The sequence below is a fragment of the Botrytis sinoallii genome, assembly GCF_014898435.1.
Source record: "Botrytis sinoallii strain Bc 23 chromosome Unknown BSIN_009, whole genome shotgun sequence".
Classification (NCBI taxonomy): Eukaryota; Fungi; Ascomycota; class Leotiomycetes; order Helotiales; family Sclerotiniaceae; genus Botrytis; species Botrytis sinoallii.
Window position 1 is genome coordinate 2,153,174 of NW_024066036.1, and position 21,678 is coordinate 2,174,851.

General features: G+C 40.8%; 7 protein-coding genes across 7 annotated transcripts; 3 read left to right on the forward strand and 4 right to left on the reverse strand.

Annotated features, from left to right (window-relative positions):
* Positions 1–1,663: 1,663 nt before the first annotated feature.
* EAF02_006134 (uncharacterized protein) lies at positions 1,664–4,493 on the reverse strand (the record flags this gene model as incomplete). The annotated part of the gene is made up of 9 exons (XM_038902182.1): positions 1,664–2,448; positions 2,515–2,692; positions 2,760–2,958; positions 3,008–3,111; positions 3,162–3,255; positions 3,304–3,568; positions 3,653–3,737; positions 3,793–3,837; positions 3,885–4,493. The coding sequence occupies 9 exons, from the start codon at positions 4,491–4,493 to the stop codon at positions 1,664–1,666; spliced, it is 2,364 nt and encodes a 787-aa protein (XP_038758399.1).
* A 1,683-nt stretch (positions 4,494–6,176) lies between these two features.
* On the forward strand, positions 6,177–7,757 carry EAF02_006135 (uncharacterized protein; the record flags this gene model as incomplete). The annotated part of the gene is made up of 3 exons (XM_038902183.1): positions 6,177–6,195; positions 6,315–7,226; positions 7,279–7,757. 3 exons carry the CDS (start codon positions 6,177–6,179, stop codon positions 7,755–7,757), a joined length of 1,410 nt encoding a protein of 469 aa, XP_038758400.1.
* Positions 7,758–9,081: 1,324 nt separating this feature from the next.
* EAF02_006136 (uncharacterized protein) lies at positions 9,082–10,575 on the forward strand (the record flags this gene model as incomplete). The annotated part of the gene is made up of 4 exons (XM_038902184.1): positions 9,082–9,269; positions 9,324–9,469; positions 9,525–9,752; positions 9,824–10,575. 4 exons carry the CDS (start codon positions 9,082–9,084, stop codon positions 10,573–10,575), a joined length of 1,314 nt encoding a protein of 437 aa, XP_038758401.1.
* Positions 10,576–11,104: 529 nt separating this feature from the next.
* On the reverse strand, positions 11,105–11,808 carry EAF02_006137 (uncharacterized protein; the record flags this gene model as incomplete). Its single annotated transcript, XM_038902185.1, has 2 exons — positions 11,105–11,199; positions 11,250–11,808. The coding sequence occupies 2 exons, from the start codon at positions 11,806–11,808 to the stop codon at positions 11,105–11,107; spliced, it is 654 nt and encodes a 217-aa protein (XP_038758402.1).
* Positions 11,809–12,465: 657 nt separating this feature from the next.
* Positions 12,466–13,426, reverse strand: EAF02_006138 (uncharacterized protein; the record flags this gene model as incomplete). Its single annotated transcript, XM_038902186.1, has 2 exons — positions 12,466–12,707; positions 12,766–13,426. The coding sequence occupies 2 exons, from the start codon at positions 13,424–13,426 to the stop codon at positions 12,466–12,468; spliced, it is 903 nt and encodes a 300-aa protein (XP_038758403.1).
* A 1,279-nt stretch (positions 13,427–14,705) lies between these two features.
* EAF02_006139 (uncharacterized protein) lies at positions 14,706–15,495 on the reverse strand (the record flags this gene model as incomplete). The annotated part of the gene is made up of 3 exons (XM_038902187.1): positions 14,706–15,047; positions 15,242–15,345; positions 15,369–15,495. 3 exons carry the CDS (start codon positions 15,493–15,495, stop codon positions 14,706–14,708), a joined length of 573 nt encoding a protein of 190 aa, XP_038758404.1.
* On the forward strand, positions 15,494–16,265 carry EAF02_006140 (uncharacterized protein). The gene is made up of 3 exons (XM_038902188.1): positions 15,494–15,685; positions 15,751–15,876; positions 15,956–16,265. Exons 1-3 carry the CDS (start codon positions 15,599–15,601, stop codon positions 16,058–16,060), a joined length of 318 nt encoding a protein of 105 aa, XP_038758405.1. The 5' UTR covers positions 15,494–15,598; the 3' UTR covers positions 16,061–16,265.
* Positions 16,266–21,678: the final 5,413 nt, after the last annotated feature.

Genomic DNA, 21,678 nt, shown 5'->3' on the forward strand with positions numbered 1-21,678 from the left:
ACGCCGGCAGGATTTGAAACATAAGCTTCACACCAAGCTTTGAGATCATCAGTCTGGCTTTCTTCATCTGCGTTTACTATCGGCTCGGAACTTGGGATCCTGCCACCTCCATAACCTCTGATACTGTTAGGCAAACACTCAATTTCTCTGTTCGAACCAACACCGCGAGCGAGGAGATGAGTGATGTTAATCCGATTCAAAAGGTCGGTGATTTTGCTTTTGGTCCCCTTGTTTGACGCTTCGTTCATTGTACCAACCAGTGATGTTCACATGATTTCCTGGTGGTCACTTAACTTGCTCTCGGATCATATCATATAAAGTAGTTGCATTTGTGGAGAAGTCTGGAAGACAGGCTCGGGATTCGCTGCCATCAAGGTCATGGGGTGAGAAAGGAAGATCGGGAGGAGGACTGAAAAGCATTAGATATAATTATGCATCTCTCAAAACAGAGAACAAAAAGGGAGTTGTACCAGTACCATACTCCTCGAGTTGGATGGGTAGGTACAGAGCTCGCGGATGGTGTTGAAGTAGGTTCGTCGGTATATGAATAAGCAGGAGATAGTTCATCTCAATCCTCATACCCATCACTGGTATGTAATGAGACTGCAGAGGAAGTTGAGGCATCATTGAGAGCTGGATTATCTCTGTACATCATAGGTGGGGGGAGAATTGTTGCTTTGCCAATTTTTAAACTTCTTTATTCGGTGAGCTATCAAGTTTAATTCTGGGGAGAACGATGATAGCGAGATTAGGATTTTATACTAGAAGATTGATGATAGATCAAGTCAGATAGTTTGTAGGCAGTCGAGGATGTCTGAAATGGACTCTATCTTGTGGAGAGACTCTCCAATAGGACAATCTTTATCTGTGTAGATACGGCGCAGCGTGATCATAATCCATGGAAAGCAATTCGTCTATTTTGTCGAGAATTTTTGACGATGTTAATCTCCATTAATGTCATTGGAAGATAGAAGAATAACTTCACAGCTTGGGCATCTCAAGACATAGTACTTTGAAGATACCAAAAATACCTAGGATGGCTGCCCATTCATCATTGGCACATAAGCCAAGCTTGCCGGCATGCGTTCGAGTGTTTATTTTAGACTTGCATAAATGATTTCATATAGACGTGAGGAGCACCTACTTATCGCTGGGTGTCTAGGTATTGATAAGGCAAGGGCCACCGATCGAAGATAAAATAGGATAGGTAGGAAACTAATCAACATCGCAAACCTTAAAGTTTAAGCTTATTACTCCGTATTTGTGGGGAGTAGCTGTGGGGGAATCAACGCCTAACGTCTCACGAAATCAATTGTATGTTTTTGAATTACACCAATTCCCATGCGATATCATCTGAAAAACATCAAGTAAATATTAAACAGACATTTACAGTGGTTGGGTTGTAAGACACATAAGGCCACTTATCCAACTCAGCTGAAATAATTACAACGACCCCCCTTATGTCAATATCAGAGAATAAAATAAACAACTCCATCTAGACTCATCAATTGGGAGTGTATACAGTGTCCTTCATTTCCTCACCAAGACCTCCAGAGTGTGGTGAAAATTAAGTACAGCCCGGCCCGTAAAACAATCGTGAATATGAAAAGAATAGAATACACATCATGAAGCGGAATCCAGACAGAGCGCCATTAAATTAAAGTCATCCGAGTCGTGCAGGGGTTGTATAGGAGATCCTTCGACGCCGCACAACTATTGTATCTTCTGGCACTACAGGTGATGGTAATGGTAATACCAACAATGACGGTTCATCGATACTTTGAGAGCCATCACTCCTAGGTAATCCTATGTCATCGAGTGTTGTCGGTCGTGGAACCTGGGGTGTCTCCAAGGTTGGAGCCTTCTTGCTCTTCATCCCCTTGCGTGGTCGACGGGCTGGCTTATACAGATCACTTTTTTGTCGCGGATAATTAGACGAAAAGGGATCCTCTAATTCTTGGCTACTTATATGGTGTTGATCCAGCAGGAGATTTAGATTCACCGAGTCGTACTCAATTTTTTCAAATGGATCGACCAAAGTTGGCGTTGGTGTCACTGGATTGTCGGAATTGCATGCTTGAGATGATGCATCATCAGGAGATGTATTGATACCAATATTTTGACTCGATGCCTTAACATGGCTCCCACAAGTAGAAGCAGAACTGATCTTATCCACTATTGTCGACTTTGAAATGTTCGAGCTACGTTCTTCGCGGGTTTGAGCGCAGTCTCCTGTTAAAATCACCGAAGAGATTGTAGTTCCCAGGTCGTCGATCTCCACTATGTAATGGTTCCCATTCTTGTCCTTCGTCTTGACCAGGAAGGTTAGAGAATCTCCGTCTAGGTGGAGTTCCAGGGAGTATCGTATGTAGAAATATCCCTTCTTCTTTCTCAATACGGAGTGGTCCGAAATCTTTTTGCGAAAATCAACATTCAAGGTAATAGTTTCTAAAGTTTCGGGAAGAATTAGTCAAATGTAGGCTGTGAGAATGAGAGCAAATGTTGATTGCATACCGCACTGTGCCCCTTGAAGTTTCTTTGGAACAGTGAATCTACCTGGTCCAGGGTGAACATCCCAAGCGTTTATGGTTTCCCGCCAAGAAAGGTCATCATATTCACGGACGAATCGTTCTCGCCAGAGATATTCATTGTTATCTGAGGTGAAGATTTGTTTCGACGAGATCTTGTCACCCTAAACCAATTTATTAGCCGACTAGAAACTGGGTACCTAGTAAGATAATAAGAAAGAGGAAGAATACCACTTTACCCATCCAATCATGAGCCTTAAATTCCCACGAATGATCAAATTGGTTCCGGGAGGGCTGATAAATATCACGTGGTCCTTCCTTTTCCGACCATGGAAATTTTGTCCAGATAGAATATGAAGACTTTAAAAGTCTTGATTCCACGATATCAGGATTTGCGGCCATATCAACAGCCCCAGCTGCCACTGGCTTGCTTGTGAAAGTCAGGATTGTTTCTTCGAAGCTCTATTTTAGATTCATACCTATCTTGATGCTGGCAAAATTTAATATTCAATTCCTTGCCAAGCTCGAACAAGGCATCTTTAACAATACTCATCATGGAGTATCCACCGCCAAGAATCACACGCTAAATTTGTTAGCATCGAGATACTTGTTGATCGGCCAATGAGAACTTACGACTGGTTTTATAGGGAGCCGCTTGATAAAGATTCGTAACTCACTTACAATTGGATCAATTGATGCCTCTTCAAAGAATCCAAAGATTGTTTTCCTAATGTTTTGTTAGTATGTATTGCATAAATGGGATACTATATCATACCATGGTATTTTTAGCATGCCAGCTGACCAAGGCGGAGATCTGGTTTCATCTGCACGTATCAAGGCATGATAAAAGACGTAGCAATTATCCGAAGCAAGATGGCCTGGTATATTCTTTGCCTTTTGAATCTGCCAAATCCAAACAGGCAAAAGATCATCAAATATACGTTTGATATGATCCTCGATGTAATCATTCTTCTCTTCGAGTAAAGAGCGAAAATATTGTTTCGCGATGGGCCACACACTTTCGGAGCCGTATGGAAGACCTTAAACCGTGAATTGTAAGTAATATAGCGGGCGAAGGACATAGTCTAGAATGAAAGTTGTAGTGGCTACCACAGTGTACTTACTCAAAGGTAAAATGCCAGCTGGGGAGACTTGTGTCACCGACTTCTTGTCTTCATCCAACCCAACTATTTGGTAAGCGTCAATATCCTATATTGAATCAGCATGATGGGAGTGAAACTGGAAGTGACAGGAGTTTACAAACCACAGTATAACCCCCACAATCAGCAATAACAATTGCATCATCTTTCTGTACGGTTGTAAGCATTGGAGGTCATTGAAAGAATGAAAACTTACATCCAAACTTTCTCCACTCTTGAGATACTCTCGAAAGAATGCCTCTGTTTCAGAAACGAATTTGATCTGACGACGAGTAAATCCAAGAGATTCTGCAGCATCTTGAAACACTTTGTAAGTAGACATCTGCCAGCCTGATGGTTTTCCAAAGACCAGACAAACATCTCCTAGATTGCATGATGCTCGTCTCATCGTCAATTTCAATAAAGCAGATTCATCAAAGAATAATCGATTCAGAAGATGCACTGCCATTTGAAATGGGAATTGATCAACATTGAGTTTTAGAAGCTGTGATTTGGCGACGATATCCATGTAAGAGTGGGAGCCTGGTTGCAAACCGCTTTTCCAATATCGAACTAATCTACAAGAATCAAAATTCATCGATAATCTTGCATCTGTAATATCGTCTCCCCAAAGAGGGACATTGGAATCAGGGGGGTAGTATAATCCTGAAGGGATAGTTGTTGATGTTGTCGAGCATACGTCGGGGGAGGCTGTTGACCCAAGGAAGATATCATGCGTCGTTCCATTTCTTCCAACTCGATAACATACTTTCGTGAGGCAGGTACCGATGTCCAAGCCAACGAATAGTCCTGAATTAGAGTCCATGACTGTTTATTGAAGTGGAAGAAGTACTAGGATATACTTTGCAAAAGAAAAGTGGTGAAAACTGAGAATGAGTGTAAAAATGGAAGTCAGAAAAGTTGTTGCAAAAGACGGAGTGATTGAAAGAATAATAAGCTGGAATATGAAAGATGTAAACATATCTGGAATAATCTGCCTGAGTTTCTGATGGGTTTGTTGACAACAGACAACTTTTCTATAAACAAGAGTCGCGTTCGCATGAACGATTGACGTGACTTTAAGGCTTTACCCGTCAGATCTCCACATAGAGAGGGGTGATTTTCTTTTTTCATCCTGCACAACACCCGTGATGCAGAATGCAGGAGATTGCAAATGCTCTTTCAAGTACATAGTTTTTCTTTTGCCCAGTTGATTTGTATCTTCAGTGCAACTTGAAGCAGTGATTGCCTTTTGCTGTAGAAATGTGCTTTTCCCGGCACTGTGCGAAGCCGCACATGCACCATCTGCCTAGTAGCCCCCCTGTAATATCTGCAACGTATCCGTGATCAAGTATTGAACAAAAATGTCGGGTATTGATGTGGTGAAGCAGGGGATCTTTCAAACAAGAACTTTTATTAATCGCGCATACCTACCTGGGTTTCCATTGATTTTAGAGGAGGGAAGGCCTCGACGCCACCAAGTGGCGCAATATTAAACCAGGGCTAGCCGCGATGCAGGTGTCCACAGAAAGCTTCAAACCACTACACCGAGTGTGTCTGCCTAGCAGCAACGATGTAGATACCCGTCTGTAGTCCCGAATATATTGGCATTGTATTCCTTGATCAATACCATATAACTTGCCTCATTCGCTCGAATGGCTTCTGTTGGAATCCGTGTCCCAAAACTGAGCCATTTTCTGTGCAAATCTTGACATCCCGATCCGAATTTCTTTACTTTTTCTTCAGGTGGTACTAGGGAAGTCTCGAACTCCAAAACTTTCGCAGTCATCGGGACCAAAGAACAGAATATTGAAGACAAACGTCGAGTTGTTGTTATGTTTTGGAATAAGGAATCCTCGGGACAACCTGAATAATAAATTGTTTGAAAAGGTTAAGATAAACAACAAACAGTTTGTTTATTGTTTATCTTCTGTTGTTTATTGTTCCTGATTTGGATTGTGGTTGTGTTTTTCGATATCTTAAGTTTACCTAGTAATCTTGTGTTTAATTATTGGGTGTTCTAGCATCTATTTGCAAGCACTCGATACATCAGTACCTGAGGTTCTACACTTGTAATATCTTCATCCTCATTTCAGTAGAAGCTCGTCATCTTCGATCGATTTATTTATTCAACATGCCGAGAGACACAACCAGCGAAACTACAATTCGGAGGAGAGAAAAGGCCGAGCAAAAAAGGATACAGGCAGAGAAAGACAGTGAGAGAAAAGCAAAGAAGATTAAAGACTTGACTGATTTCGGGACTGAGCGTTCACCAGCATGTGAAAGCTGTCTGTCAAGAGAAGTCAAGTGTATTGTATTCCCTCCAAACTACAAGTTCGATTCAACGAGCCATCCACTCGGGCACTGCGAGCTGTGCTATCAAAACAAGATCAATTGTGTATACGACTTGAAGGATGCCGATGGAAAGTGTGACCACTGTCACACACACAAAATGGAATGCACAAGGCGGCCGAAAAGAACGGAAAACGTTCCGTCCAAACAGCGAACGATGCCATGTCTAAATTGCAGTAAGTGAAACCATGACATATTGACTTCCCTTAATTACTAGAAACTGTCTTTTTGGTGGTGTGGCTTCTTTGCACTTTTTGGTTTCCATTGTTGAAACTTGCTAATCGAATTGTCATAGTGAAACTCAACAATAAGTGTAGCCTGCCAGTAAACCCAAAGACATCGAAAGTTCTCGACATGCCACAGGCTCCGAGGATACTGGGGGTGAAGCGACATGTCTTTGCTGTCCACACAGCGCCATGGTACAAGAGCTTGTCACAGGGTGACCAAAACAAATACAAAGCTGAGCAAATACAAGTCTCTGGTATTCCAAAGTCCGGCGGACCTTGCCAGCGCTGTGTTGTACGCGGATTACCATGTAGGGCGTTAAACCCAAATTCGAAAATTGCAGAGTTCACTCGGCCGAGCAGATGCGCACTTTGCATCGTTGACGAGAGCACGGCCGAAAACATCAGCAGAAGTTGTACATTCAATGATGATGGAATAACCCATGCCGAGCACGAGGCAAGCCATCCGATTTTTACAGGAAATGTTCCTCTGCTCTGGGGCCCTTTTGGTCTGGAAAAGCCCACACCAGCACCGGTAAATTGTACCGACAACAAATCTTCTTCGTTTATTCCATCACCACTGGAGAACGAAGTAATCATGCAGCATCCGCTTGAATCTGCAGAAGTACAAGAACGCCTTGAAAGCATTCATCGCTTTGTCGATTACACTTTAGATATGCTCGCCAGCGAGAATATCATACGGGATGATTGTCTTCCACTTTCTGGACCTAACATTGCCCAGATCAATGATCACGACCGGAACAATAGGAAAAGCATAACAACCGTTTCACTCCTTGTGAACTCTTTGCGAATTATGAATCTAAGTGATATTCCCGACTACTTCCAATCTTCAAGCCTGGAAAAATTGAGCATGAGAACAATATTTCGGGCGTTGGTATCACGATACTTGTTGGAAGCTGTTTTTTCGCGCATGCCAAAAGACATAGAACAATTTCGAGCCAGTATAAACCCCCACTTGCAAGGTCAGTAATACCCTGTATCGTCTGAAGATGAGTGAATATTAACATACTCTAGGATATCCCGAGAAGATTGATGATGCGGTTGAGAATTATTTCTGTCTCCGGAACAACAGCACACGCTTTGTCGACGACCCAATAAGAACTGGATATGGAGATCTATGTTATTTCCCAGATAACTTTACCTTTCAGAAAATTGGCAAGGAGTTAGTCGACGTACTTCTACCTCTATGTCTTCTCAGCGGAAAGACTCGACAAGAAATCGTCACTGCTTGCACGTCATCGTGTACCGAAATTGCTTATCTAGCCAGCGAGTTGAATCTCATCGTCAAAGCCAGACCTCGATCACCGGTCACATTCTATAGTCCTGTGCGAGGGGATGTTGTTTCTGAAGACAACGTTCGTCTATTCCATGACAACCGCAGACAGTTTGGTGAGGTACAAATAACGCTATTGCTCGGTATCAAACCTGCTGGCAATCCGTTGAGGCCTTATGCTGCTGCACGAGTTGAGCTTTTAAGAGATGGAGAGGCATAGATCGAGGCTGGAAGTAGCCCTGTACTAAATTAAAAGAGTTGAGCAGGTTAATGGTTGACGGTTGATGGTTTGAGATAGTAGTATTTGTATCTGATCACGTTGAATGGCGATATATTTAGGTAGTTATACAAGGGCAGTATGAAGATCAATTCCATTCTGGTATTGAATTCTTGTGTCTTGATCGATTGTGAAGATTAATCTTTTATGCATGGTCGTGGGTGAGTGAGTGAGCGGTCGTGAGGTATTATATACTTTCGGGTGGGATGAGTAGCGCAAATCGATAAAAGTCTACCTAGATAGGTAGGTACGAACTCAATATCAGAGACAGTGCACCGCATAATTAAGGTTATACAGGATGCGAGTGACCTATCATTTGGTGACACTGTCATCTATTCCAATCGTGCAGAAAGTTACTATCAATAGTTATCGTGAAAATACTGAGCTCATCGATATGTTATTTTGAGAAGTTCGCCGGCTTATCTTCTCCCGGATACAGACAGCATTGATGATATTAGGCAACGTATGCCTTTGATATCTTTTGTTGCGTTCTCTCAATGTCGAGATAACACGATTCCGATATTTTGGATGATAGTGATGACAGCGGCGATGGGAATGAGGGTAATGGGAATGAGGGTGATGCAAGACAAACCTTCAAAGGGTTGTAGGCCAATCCTGCCCAAGAGACGTGAAGAAGATGACTGATCACTGCTGACGCCGATCTCATGCCACAACTAGTGACATCGCCTCAAAGTACAGCTCCAACGACCATATCTCCGTGAAACTTCTGACTTCACTTTCAAAATCGATATCACCCACCGCCATGAGTTTCGCCTTTCCATTGGATCACCGACATGAAACTCGGCCTTATACGTATTTCCCGAGTCCCAATACCGTCAGAAACGCTCGGGCTAAAAGAAGATATTGAAGAAATCTTCCCATGTCTCATATCCACTCTTGACACCTTCCACGATCTTTCTCCACATCTTGGGCGATCTTAGCGCTAGCGAGTCATATAATTGGCGGATATAAGAATATAAGAGATCCTACCGCAACATCCGCGGTCTACTTGTATCAATCCGCGCTCTCAAGATTGTGAATCTGTTGCTAGTCTCTCACTTCGGGACCTTCTGAGCGCGAAAGGATGGATATAAGAGAGGAGAATGTACTCGCTTGATATACAAGGGATAATACTCAATTGATACCATCAATTTTTGAACTCCGCCGAAAGCCACATACCGGTACCATAGTAACCACACATACTTTTCACAATCACAAATCTGAAACCGATCCCGTCAATCGCCCGACGGATCAAATATCCACCGATATGGATCAAAATACTTCGGCTGGGGGGTCGATTGAATCAAAGCGAGAAAAATTATCAGGTAATGATTCTGACATTATTGCCGAAGAACTTCCTCGGGTTGCGCCGAATCCTCATGCCGATATCCCAAATGGAGGAGTTGTTGCATGGCTTCAAGTGGTCGGGAGTTTCTTCTTATTCTTTAATTCATGGTAAGATTTTCATTCCAAGAAATGGCACCCACTTAAAGCTGACAATGACAACAGGGGTATAGTAAATATGTTTGGTGCATTCCAAACTTTTTATGAAAATGGTTTACTATCTCACGAATCACCATCTAATATCTCATGGATTGGTTCTATACAAGCTTTTTTGCTCTTACTTGTGGGGGTTTTTACTGGTCCTCTCTTCGGTAATCTTTCCCCCTTTACCTGTCTTAAAATAACGAAAAACTAACTTCTTCCTAGATGCCGGTCTCTTTCGTCCCCTCCTGTGTACTGGGACATTCATGGTTGTCTTCGGGATGATGATGACATCTATCTCCACAAGCTATTGGCAAATTGTGCTTGCACAAGCTATGTGTATGGGGATTGGATTGGGATGTCTTTTTGTTCCTAGTGTTGCGATCGTTTCCACTTATTTCTCAACACGGAAAGCTTTCGCAACTGGCATTGCGGCTAGTGGAAGTTCACTTGGTATGTAATTTTCTCATTGGTTATCATACCATTCAACACAGCGGGAACGAGTCGGTAGCTAATATTCTCAGGTGGCGTACTTTACCCAATTATTTTCCATAATCTTCAACCTAAAATCGGCTTTGGTTGGACAACAAGAGCCCTTGGATTTATATTCCTCGCTACTCTTTCTATCTCCATCAGCATAATGAAGATGCGTGTGAAGCCATCGCAAAAGCGAAAGCTGATAGATCTGGCCGCATTCAAAGAACTACCATACTTACTCTTCACTATCGGCCTCTTTTTCGGGTTCATGGGTCTTAATATTCCATTTTACTACATCTCATCCTACGCCATGGATGAAAAAATCATGAATTCAAACTCGGCATTCTATATGTTGAGTACCATCAATGCGGCATCTATCTTTGGTCGTATTATCCCCAACTACTTTGCCGATAAATTCGGACCCTTAAATATCATCATACCAGGAACACTCATCGCAAGTGTTGTGGCATTCGGCTGGACTGGTGTTCATTCTGTTGGCGGTCTGGTCGTATTCGCCCTTCTCTATGGATTTTCCACAGGGTGTTTCGTATCAATTCCACCCACGATCATCGTAACACTTAGCCCTCACATGGGCGTCGTAGGCACGAGAATGGGTATGGCTTTTGCAATTGGTGGATTGGGTCTTTTGGTCGGTACACCAGTTGCTGGACAGATCCTCTCGAGTTCCGGATATGTTCCTACCATAGCATTTTGTGGAGCATTGCTTATTGCAACAGTGGCTTTTTTCATCGCAGCTAGGTTGAGCAAAACTGGGATGCATGTTAAGAAGTTCGCTTGATTTAGGAGAAGATGCTACGGGATAGATATGGGAAAAGCGGACGAGTAGCACGAATTACTAAATATCATGGATATGAGCCTCAAAAGAAGCGAACGTCACCATAGATTAATGACTTGTAAAATAGATTTCAAGATAGCGTTGGTTTAGAAAAGTATATACGCAACTTTTACAACTACACTCTCTGTTTTTATCAGCTTCATGAGACATTGCCTTCGACGCATTCTTAGTATTTGACCTCCTTGATTCGAATATCTTTCGTCCTTCCACTTTGTATATCATTGACATCAATATGAAGTCGCTGCTTGCTCTCAGCTGACAATGAAAAATTGCACATAGAGTTCCTCACAGAACCATCCACAATAACATTTAAGTGAATATCATATACTCGCTAACATCAAGATGCAAAAAGCATACTAGAATAGCCCAATCCTCAGTATATTCCCAGTATGCATCAAGTCTCCAAACACCAATTTTCCTGTTTCCACGACGCCTTGTTGGAAGTGAAAGTATCAAATCCCAAACAATCCCATCAATTTCCAAACCCCCAACTCCACAGTGCCCTAACACTATGTTCACCTTCTCCATCCATCGTATTTTTTACAGGCACCAACGGCACTTTAAGAACTAAACCCACATTAGCGTCACCCCCTGCCAAGAACACAACACACACTTACGAGTCGAGATATCCCTAATAGATTCCCTAGCAATTCTCCTCCCCAAATCAATAGGTTCCTCATCTTCATAAACAGCTCTCACATGACCCCTCTCATCTTTCACCATTCTTCCCCTTCGAATCGGTTTCGGTTTTTGGAAAAGTTTTCCTGATGTCTGGCTGTCTCGACGACTCGCACTACTTGCATTCTTATACTTATTCCCCGATTTACTTTTCCGCGCTGCCTTTCCGATAAATACCTCCCGACTCTTCCCCATTTTCTCCCTCAGATTCGCGATTTTTGCCTCCCCGATGTAGAATACCTTGATGTCTTCACCATACTCGAAAATGACAGGATGGCCCTCACAAGTTAGATGTTCGTCGTTGAATATAGAGGTTCGTCGAGAAGTGAATGGTCCCTTGGAACAGAAATGGATGGTTCCCCATCCACTTGCATATCCCGAGTCTATGGATGCAGAATTGGAATGTGATGTTTTAGGGGGCTTGGGGTCGGTGTTACTGCGTGTGCGGGTTTGGTAAAGGGTTGAGGAGATGAGAGGTTTGTTTGTGAGGAAGGGCATGCTAAGATGAGATGAGATGGTGTGAGATGGGTTGAGATGGAATGAAATGGGGTGTTTGTGGAGTAAAAGGTTAGTGTTAAGGTTACTTTAGAATAATGATTCTCCACTATGGATAGTACCGCGACGCTACATTATAAGATATTACCAACACCTGCATGGCATTTTTCTTCGGTAATTTGTATGAGAAAAAGATTCGTTGTGGCAGTAAAACAGGATTTATGACGGTTAGTTGAAACTTTGACCTGGAGTGGTGTGTGCTTGAGGGGGGCGGAGGTTGGCGGTTAGCGGTTGTGAATTTGCCTTGCTCCAGCCTCTTGAAGGATCAACGGTTGGTTTTTCTTTTGTAATACAACAAAAGATCAAAAGTTGATGGTGTTTATGACGCAAGTTGATATTGATATTTAGAATGGTCTGTTGCTCGAGTAAGTCGAGGGACACTTAATCATGAAATACCGTTGAAAATGAGTAGACACTCTATATTTCATGAGTGTGGAGAAAAATAGTAATAAAGATATAAATACAAATTGGCTAACTAATCAATCACCTCAATCAAAAGAAATGACAATAAAAATAACAAAATACCGGCTGAAAATGGAGGGAAAAGAGCGAATGTAGAAGAAATTACATCGTGACTCCTATAGGCCTAGACCTTCACCATCATACACGAGTCCCTAGCTCATACACACGATGCTGATTGAGAGATGCTAAATTAAATTTTCTGTAGTCTTGAACCTGATAAGTATGAGGCTTATGATCATTGAGAGGGACTCTCGCCACATATCCAATCTTATCTCTATTCCCAGCAGTTTTTGGGGCCGAGGAATCGGGATTCTCCCTTCTCCTAGAAGATGGCTTATGTCCATTGCGGGAAGAATCGTAACCATTATTGGGGGGCTTGACTAATTTGTTGTTAACTTATTACTCTAACAAAATAAGTGATGAAACACAGAAACATACCTTTCGCATCTCTCACACGACTTCTGCTCGAATTTCTATCATCTCTTCCACGGCAGTATTTCGGATCAGATACAGCACCAGAGTCTTCGATTCGATCTCTTGGGTCGTACACGTCTCTACGCGGGCGTGGATTAATATGTGAAGTTGCTGATAATTCTGTATATGGTGATTTCAGCATGGTCGGAGGCGCATCTGATGACGTTGTTTTTCGTGCGGCCAATGAATTTTTCGAACTAGAACGGCTGCTTGGAATTTTTGGTTTAACCGTGGATCGACTACGAGTCGAACCTTTACGTTGGACTGGTTTAAGAGAAGCATTGTCTCTGCTTGAAGAACCCCCGTCTCTCACAAGAGACCCGTCGCCTTTACACTTGAATTCAAGACCGTCTTCATCTTCATCCTTCGAACTGTCTGAATGGCTGAATAACGATCTCACACGTCCATGCTTTTTTGATTTGGGAAGTTTCGGGCTGGGCTCACCAGTTGTGGGAGTATGCCATGTTTTGGATGTGAATAAACCAGGACGATGAGATGATTTGTCTTGGACATAATCCGAATGTCTTCTTCGTTCTTGCTTTGGCCTATCACTATTAGATTGTACCGAGGCGGTAGCTGGGTCTTTTGCCGCCTTGTCTTTGCTTTTTCCAAAAAACCCAGGCATGGGGTAGCATTGATTACACGGTTCAAAGAGGTATGGTATCTCTATGTGTATAGCACGGGTGTTATGGTTCAAATATTGCAGTTAGGCATTGTACTAAATATAAAACATGTTATCACTCGCTTCACTCGGCAGCTGGTCATGGGTAGCGGAGGTCAAATCTTGGTTAGAATCCGCTTCATGGCTCACGAGACATTGAAGAGATCGATCGAACAGGTGAAGACCTATCCAACCCGATTTCTGGCCATCAATGATTTTTGGGATCTGAACTCGACCTTCAACGCGGCTTTTTATGATGTCTTCAGTCTGCAAGGGGTAACTAGCACCACAAACCCAGGCAAAATTTCAACTTTCCATCATTTAGAACGGCAATAACAATATAAACAAGCCTAGTAATATGAAAGGTATTTGCGATTTTGGCAAAACCATCTTGAGATGTGCCTTCCTGTACAATATCAAAGACTCCCCGCACAGAAGATGGAAGATTTTTTGATTAAGCAATTCAAATAAAGAATTGTGCTTTGAAATTCCTCGTGTCATTGGTTAGGAGTCCAAGACATCCTCAATTCCTAGTGACCAACAAGTACACCATGAACAGTACCGCGCGGTAAGAACCAACCAACAAATCTAGCGACGGCCAAAGGATTATTCAAGAACTAAAACCAGAATATGATTACATAGTTATGGAGTGACAATTCTAAAGAACCATTGACTCAATTCAAACTGATGCAAGGTCACTCGACCATTATAATTTGTTGATAGGTGCGATGTGCATGGATTTCGAGTTACGGTGACACATCCGATATGATCAAGATTATGTCATGGTAATACCGTTCTCATTGGAATGAGGGAATTGTGTACATGATAACTAAAGTCAGCTAGCCCCTGGCCTTCGACGATCATTGTGCAGTCAGACCAAGAAGACTTTCCGATATCATGAGCTATGTTTGTATTGAAATATACCTCAATCGACGATTTCAACAGCTATGTTGAAATACTTAAGCTAGCTGCAAAGAGCGATACCAAATGGAATACTCTCAAGGGATCAGAATCTAAAGATGATCATTCTGGATACTCGAGAAATCGTTGTCTTCCGCGTCTTGATTCGCCAAATATTCAAGCTCGTAAATAATCGAAGCGTCTACAGACAGAATGGTGGCACGGGGCATGCTAGAACTTACAGAACATGGCCAAGCAAATACAACGGTGAGCTCAAATTTTATCGCAAAGAACGGGATCCCTATGGATATTCTAGAAGGTTGGAATGTTCAGGCTCAAGAGCTCATGTCGTATGACGTGATACCAGCCATGTATAAATATGGATATGACCCTGCCCAGCATTGTGGTAAGTTAACAAAACCAATCCAAAAGCATGCTGCTCACTAAGAAAATGAAGTTCGACAAGTAACCATGGTCCATCTGGACCCCTTTTGAACTGGTTCGGGTTGTGAGCCATACTTGGGGTCAAGTTTTCCTCGAAGAAGTGCTTGGAAACACGGTGGACGGTCTCGAAACTATGAACTAATGAGACAAAAAAGCTGTCATCTTCTGAGACAGGAGTCCAATGCCGTTCGGTTCCCCACGTGGAATGATCAATAACAATGGAAATTGAAAGCCTTCCTGTCTACACAATTATATGTTGGTTTCGAGTATCAGATTGTATCCACTTCAAATCATAGGTATCTAAAGCCTGAAAGCTGTGAACATGTACAAAATCCTATTACTGTGCGAGAAACTAGATTGTTCAAGTCAACAAGTTCTTTGGCTCACCGCCAGTCGTCATTGAGATTACATATTTCTTCCTGCTGGGTTACATACCTGTTGTCGTTTAGCTAGGTAACTAGATTTGCTCGCGATATGCTGATATGATGCGGGGTAAAATAGCGCACCACTCACAGACTTGAAACGGTCATGCATACGATCTGCTAAAGGGTGATCGTCATACCGAAATAATTCGGGGAAGCAAGGGGCTCTCGTAAATCTTCTTGGCAGTCGCTTGGCAGACGTTCAGCTTGGGTCAGCTCATAAACAGCTGATGAGATCGATGCACCTATGATGGCGTTAAGGGACATCTTATGAGGAGATAAAAGGATTGATATCCCATAACTTCATTCGTTTCCTCATCGATAACTTCTCTCATATCTAATAATAAAACTTCCAGAAATTTGTCAGAAAATGAAGCTCAGTCAATCCCTCAGTATCTTCGCGCTCCTCGTAGTGTCGACTGTCGCCGTGGCTGTTCCTCAAGACAAAGCATGCACAGTATTTCTTTCTCTCCACCCTTACCCCAGGATTTTGAATTATCAAATCTGATCTTTGAACCATAGCAATGTCTCACTGAGGGTACTTTCTGCTCTGGATTCGCCGGTCCTGTTGGCACATGCTGCGATGGGTTGTCGTGTGAAAACGAACCGGGAGTGGCAGACGATGCTCACTGCATTCGAAAGAAGAAGGTTCGTGTCATTTGTGCCGTGTCCTGAGATATGATACATGATTGGATGAGGGTTGTACTGACAATGCCTTCCGATTTAGTGTTTGGCGAAGGGTGCTACTTGCGTGAGCATCGCTGGTCCCCAGGGTACATGCTGTTCTGGAAAGTGCACCTTCGTGGCAGCAGACTATAGTGTTTGCAAGTGAGGAGAAGAATATAGCAGATTGAAAATGCGCTTTTGCTGTGTTATCACTGGCAAACGGCCTTTGGGAATTCTCATCTTTTCTGTTGTTAGAAATCCAAACCACTTTCTCCTATCTCTATCTTTTCAAAAGAAAATCTTAATTGTTAGCATCGCATTTCTTCGAAGCTTGTCATTGAAAGATCTAAAAGCTAGCAATGAACTCATGGCCCGTCATTTGAATTAAATTGTGATCTAAATGCTAAAGACTTCCCAGCGTTTAGACATGTACAGACAAACATCGCGCTTGTCATGACTTATAGCTATTCAGAAGTAAAAGCGTCATGTGAGCGTCTCCTGGCAACCAAAATACTCTAAAAGCCCCGGGAACTTGTCTGCCAGAAGCGTAGTTTACTCTTCTTGTCCGTGTTGATGTTCTTTCTGTGTCGATTAGTGGGTGTGGAGAGATCTCGAATTGGTCACGAAAGAAGCTTTGGCGGTAAGCAAGGGCAGAATTTAGCTCCAACGACATCCATTATATAAATTCTCTCTAGTCTTCAAGAATTCAATATCTAATTTGTCTCTAGGCTCAGAGCAGAATAGACTCGCCAATCACTTCTTTTCCACCTTGTTTGTTTGCAAAACTGCACTTTCGTCACACCATACCTCGGCGTTCATGGCTACAATCTACTCTTTCTTGACCGTCAATCTTTGTCTCTGAACAAATCATGCTTATTTTCTGCTAATCTCTATCTCAAGCAACTATACAGACTCTCGCCCCAGGAAATTTATTCATTTTGCTCTATGCCAATTGACTTGCTACTTAGGTAGATCACGAAACCTTGGATTTGCATCATGAAAGGACTTGACTGGCCATGATGGTGCCGAATTATTGGGCTAGAGAGTCATAAATGACCTCGCCAGGTCTCTCAGTTCCAAGCGTCTTCATCTCAAGCTAATGGCAACTAAAATAGTCACCTCTGCTAGAAATAGTAGTCTATTCTGTGTTTTTAGATTTTCCGTCTGCTAAAGTTTAATCACATAGGGTACTGCCCAAGACTACATTGCCTTGAAATTATGTGCTTTAGTACAGCGCTTAAGAAACTATAATTATACATTCTTCTAGAGTATGGTGGCTGCGGTGTTTGAGAATCTCAAATTTCATCATATTTTGCTTTTGTATATGAGATCCTTAGTGTGGAAGTTTCACGTGCTTTCTTATGAAACCCCCTTTCTTCCGCTTATAAAGTTTCTTTTATGAACAAAAAGTTGACTGTTTTCATAATTCGCGGACCAGTTTTCCTGGAAATTGTTTCCATGTATTCCTCTGACTTCGTATCATCTGCCTCAACTGTTGTTGATAGCCGGTCCCGAGTATACTGCTAAAACTAATCTCTTGGCATAAAAATACTCAGATTCCTGGAGTTTCAAACCCTGGGAATCTGTCTTGCATGTTTTTAATCATCTTCTCTATTTTGGCCTTTACAAGTGGCGTCACCCTCTCACAGTCCGCCAGATCAGAATCATAATCTGCCAGCATATAACGCCTAATCAACCGTAAATCGACCTGTCCCTGGAAGAGAAGGAGAACATTCTTTCTGTATCTCTTCTACAAATTCGAGGAGATGGAGCCTTTCTCTCGTGTTTCTGATATTCAGAGCTCGTACTGACTGTTCGATGCAGATCATTACGAAAAAATTCTGCCATATATTATGAACTATTATTGGCGTATAAAGAAGCATCGACGTCCATGGCAGCGGGGCTGTACCGTAGACGATCCGATAGCTCTTCCTTCTCACCTATCTTCGCGTAATTGAAAACATTCTAAATTCGTTGAATGAGCATTCCGTAGCATTTTCCCGTTTCGAGGCGAAACTGTTGATTGATGAAGGATGTGATAGGAGGAGTACAATCTTTCTGCCGCATTAAGTACGTTGCTTTGGGCTTTAGCACGAGAAAAAAATCGATATCTTCTTTCTTTAAAGAAGAAGTCAACTCTTTATAAGCGTAGTGATCTCTCCTTGGGAAAACAAACATGCCAAATCAGCCGGCAGACTATTGGAAGGAATCCGAAGCAGGCAAACTTCTTGTTCAGAGGTTTATCATATATATATATAAGTGATATATAATATATACGCGAGTGGTGACTCAGATTTAATATTGTCCTTTTTTGAATATTGATTTCAATTTGATTATTTATTTACAATAATAAAGGACTTGTATATATAGGCCTTTCAGGATTATCTAGAACCTTTTATTTTATTTTTTGTATTTCTAATCAATGTCGTTATCGCTATAAGACTAGAATTTTCTATAAGCCTTTATTAATTCTGATTATTCTTTATTTTTAGTAACCTTAAATATAAGGTATTAAGGTTCAACAATCCCCTTCCTGTATTTTGTAAATATTCCTATTCTTATTAGATCTTTAATAACCCTTTGATACAATTCATATATACTGATGCTGATAATGGCTTTATAAGTAAATCTACTAATATATCTTTAGTTGGGCAATATTCAATTATAGTCTTTTTATAGGCTATTAGATTTCTAATATAATGATATTTGATATCAATATGCTTAGTGTGATTGTGAGCTATAGGATTCTTAGTTAATGTTATATATTCTTAATTATTATTATAAACTAATACTTCTAAGTTTTTGTTTAGATATTATTCTCTATGAAACTCTTTTAATAGTTCTTTCAATTATTATTCTTATTTACTAGCTTTTAATAAAGCTATATATTCAGTTTCAATTATTAAAATACTAATACAGTATTGTTTAGTTGAGTTTCAATTTATAAATTCTTTTAATAATAAATATAGGTGTTCTGATATCGATTTTCGATTTATTATATTCCTAGCATAATCAGTATTACAATATCCTTATAGTTTTGTAGCTTTATTTATTTGACTATATTCTAAACTATTGTCACGGTGTGAGCTCACGTGATATGCTGGTCCTATCGGAGAGGACCGAAAGGAGTGCTCGTATCGGAGTGCAAGCGAGCTAGGGCCCGATCGGGCTAGCTCGCTGTAAGAATTCCGTATATCTTCAACTCAGAAGATCCTGTATTGTAGCTCTTTGAGCTACGTCTTAATCCTCAATCTGAACCTATTACCCGAATCAGTATAGCCTTGCCAGATTAGGGCAAAGTTATTAGAACCCTATCCAGCCCGCCTGCCCCGTGATACTACGAGCTCCTCCCCCGCCGCTTCCTCTGTTTTGTTTATCAAGAAGGCCGATGGAGGCCTCCGATTTTGTATAGATTACTACGCTTTGAACAATTTGTCGGTCAAGGATCAATACCCCTTACCATTAACAAAAGAATTTCTAAACAATCTGAAAGAAATGAAGTATTTCAGTAAGATCGATATCATCTCTGCCTTCAACAATATAAGAATGAAAGAAGGGCAGGAATACCTGATTGCATTCCATACCCGATTCGGACTGTTCGAATCCTTAGTCATGCCGTTCGGGCTGATAGGGGCCCCTGCAACTTTTTAGAGATTTATTAATGATTTTCTACAAGAATATTTAAATATATTTTGCATTGTTTATCTAAATGACATTTTGATATACAACCAAACTCGAGAGGAATATATTTGTTATGTTTAAAAAATCCTGTAAGCACTAAGGGAAGCCAACTTGTTTACTAAATTCGAAAAGTGCGAATTCCTGAAATCCGAAATCAAGTTTCTAGGTTTTATTATAGGAAACAATAATATCCAAATAAACCTAGAGAAAATCCAAACAATTGTGGATTAGAAATTGCCTATTAGTATAACCGATATCTAAGTATTTATTAGGTTTTCGAACTTTTACCAATAATTTATTAGAGATTTTTCGAAGATTATCAATCCAATGATAAACCTAACCAGAAAGAATATTCTGTTTTTGTAAAGCCTTGTTTGTTAAGAAGTGTTCAATCAATTGAAGCGAGCATTTACCAAAGTATTTATTCTGATTTCCTTTGATTAGGAAAAGAAAGTGATTATAGAAACTAATGCCTCCGATTATATATTTGTTGGAATACTCTTTTAATATAATAATAATGAAATACTTAAATCTATTATATTTTTCTCTAAAAAATATTCAGTAACTAAATACAACTATGAGATTTATAATAAAGAACTACTAGCTATTATCCATTACTTTAAAGAATGGCATCCCGAGTTAGAAAACACCATATTATCAATTCAAGTAATCACTGATTATAGAAATCTGAAATACTTTATCACAACAAAACTATTAAACCGCCATCAAGCCCGCTAATTCGAATTTCTGTTTCGATTTAATTTCCGAATTACCTATTACCCCGAAAAGCTAAATGCCAAACCCGATATACTGATTAAAAGATTAGAAGATCTCTCTAAGAAGAGAGATGAATGCTTTCTACATTAAAACCATACTATTCTGAAACAAGAGAATCTGGATCCCGATCTATTTCCCACTATTATTACCCTAATCGAATCCAAGATTGCTAAAAGAATATACTTCACTGTAACCACCCATAACCAGAAAAACCCCAACCCTATCAACACCACCAACCACTTGGATTCCAACAATACCATAACTTTACCAGAAAATAGCAAAGTTATAGAGCCTGCAATCCCATATACCATATCTATACCCAACCCTGTAATACAATTAGAGAATCCAGAAAACCCTCTAAACCTTTCTGCCAACCTGTTTACCCTATTCCACAAAGACTACCAAACTAACCCTGTACCCAAATCTATCCTGAAATCCCTATAAAAAGGATCCCCGAAACACCCGAAAATCACTCTTGCCAAGTATATCGAAAACAACAATCTATTATACTACCAAGAGAAACTATACATTCCCAACCATAATCTTCTGAAAACCTATCTACTCCGTTTATACCACAAATCGCCCGCCACTGATCACCCACACTATACCCGAACCTTCGAATTACTATCCCAAAACTACTACTGGTCTGGATACTATGATTATATTACGCAATGGGTCTATAACTGCTATAGTTATTATTGCACTATTCCGAATCGCAAAGGCTAAAAGGGAGTTCTCCGTTTGCTCCCAATCCTGTAGAAAGCTTGGCAAGATATTTCAATAGATTTCATTATATATTTATTCGAAAATATTAGTTTCGATGTTATTATGGTAGTAATCAATTGATTGATGAAAATGAAATATTTCTTATTTTGTTATAGTATTTACAACTCTGAAGAGGTTGCCCACCTGTTTTGAAAGAATATCTAAAAGCTTCACAGCTTATCTCTAACTATTATATCTAATCGTAAAGCTCAATTCGTTTTTGAATTCTAGAAATATATCTGTAAGTACTTGGGTGTAGCTACTAAGCTTTCAACTACTTATCATTTTGAAACTAATGAACAAATCGAGAGGGCTAATACAATACTGGAATAATACCTTCAGTCGTATATAGTCTACCTACAAAACAATTGGGCCAAGTGGCTCCCACTCACCGAATTCTCTATCAACAACACCTGGTCCGAAAGTACCCGAATGATCTTGTTTTTCTTGAATTACGGGTTCCATTCTTGTCTAGGCTTCAAGCCTATATTGTTCTAGAGTAACCATTCTGTTATACAAGATGCCGAAGAATTCATCACTAAAATAGAAGCTATCTCCTTA

Coding starts and splice junctions, on each gene's coding strand:
- EAF02_006140 (XM_038902188.1), top strand. CDS start 15,599: ATGAAGCTCAGTCAATCCCTCAGTATCTTCGCGCTCCTCGTAGTGTCG. Junction 15,686..15,750: donor CTCAAGACAAAGCATGCACA/GTATTTCTTTCT, acceptor TTTGAACCATAG/CAATGTCTCACTGAGGGTAC. Junction 15,877..15,955: donor ACTGCATTCGAAAGAAGAAG/GTTCGTGTCATT, acceptor CTTCCGATTTAG/TGTTTGGCGAAGGGTGCTAC.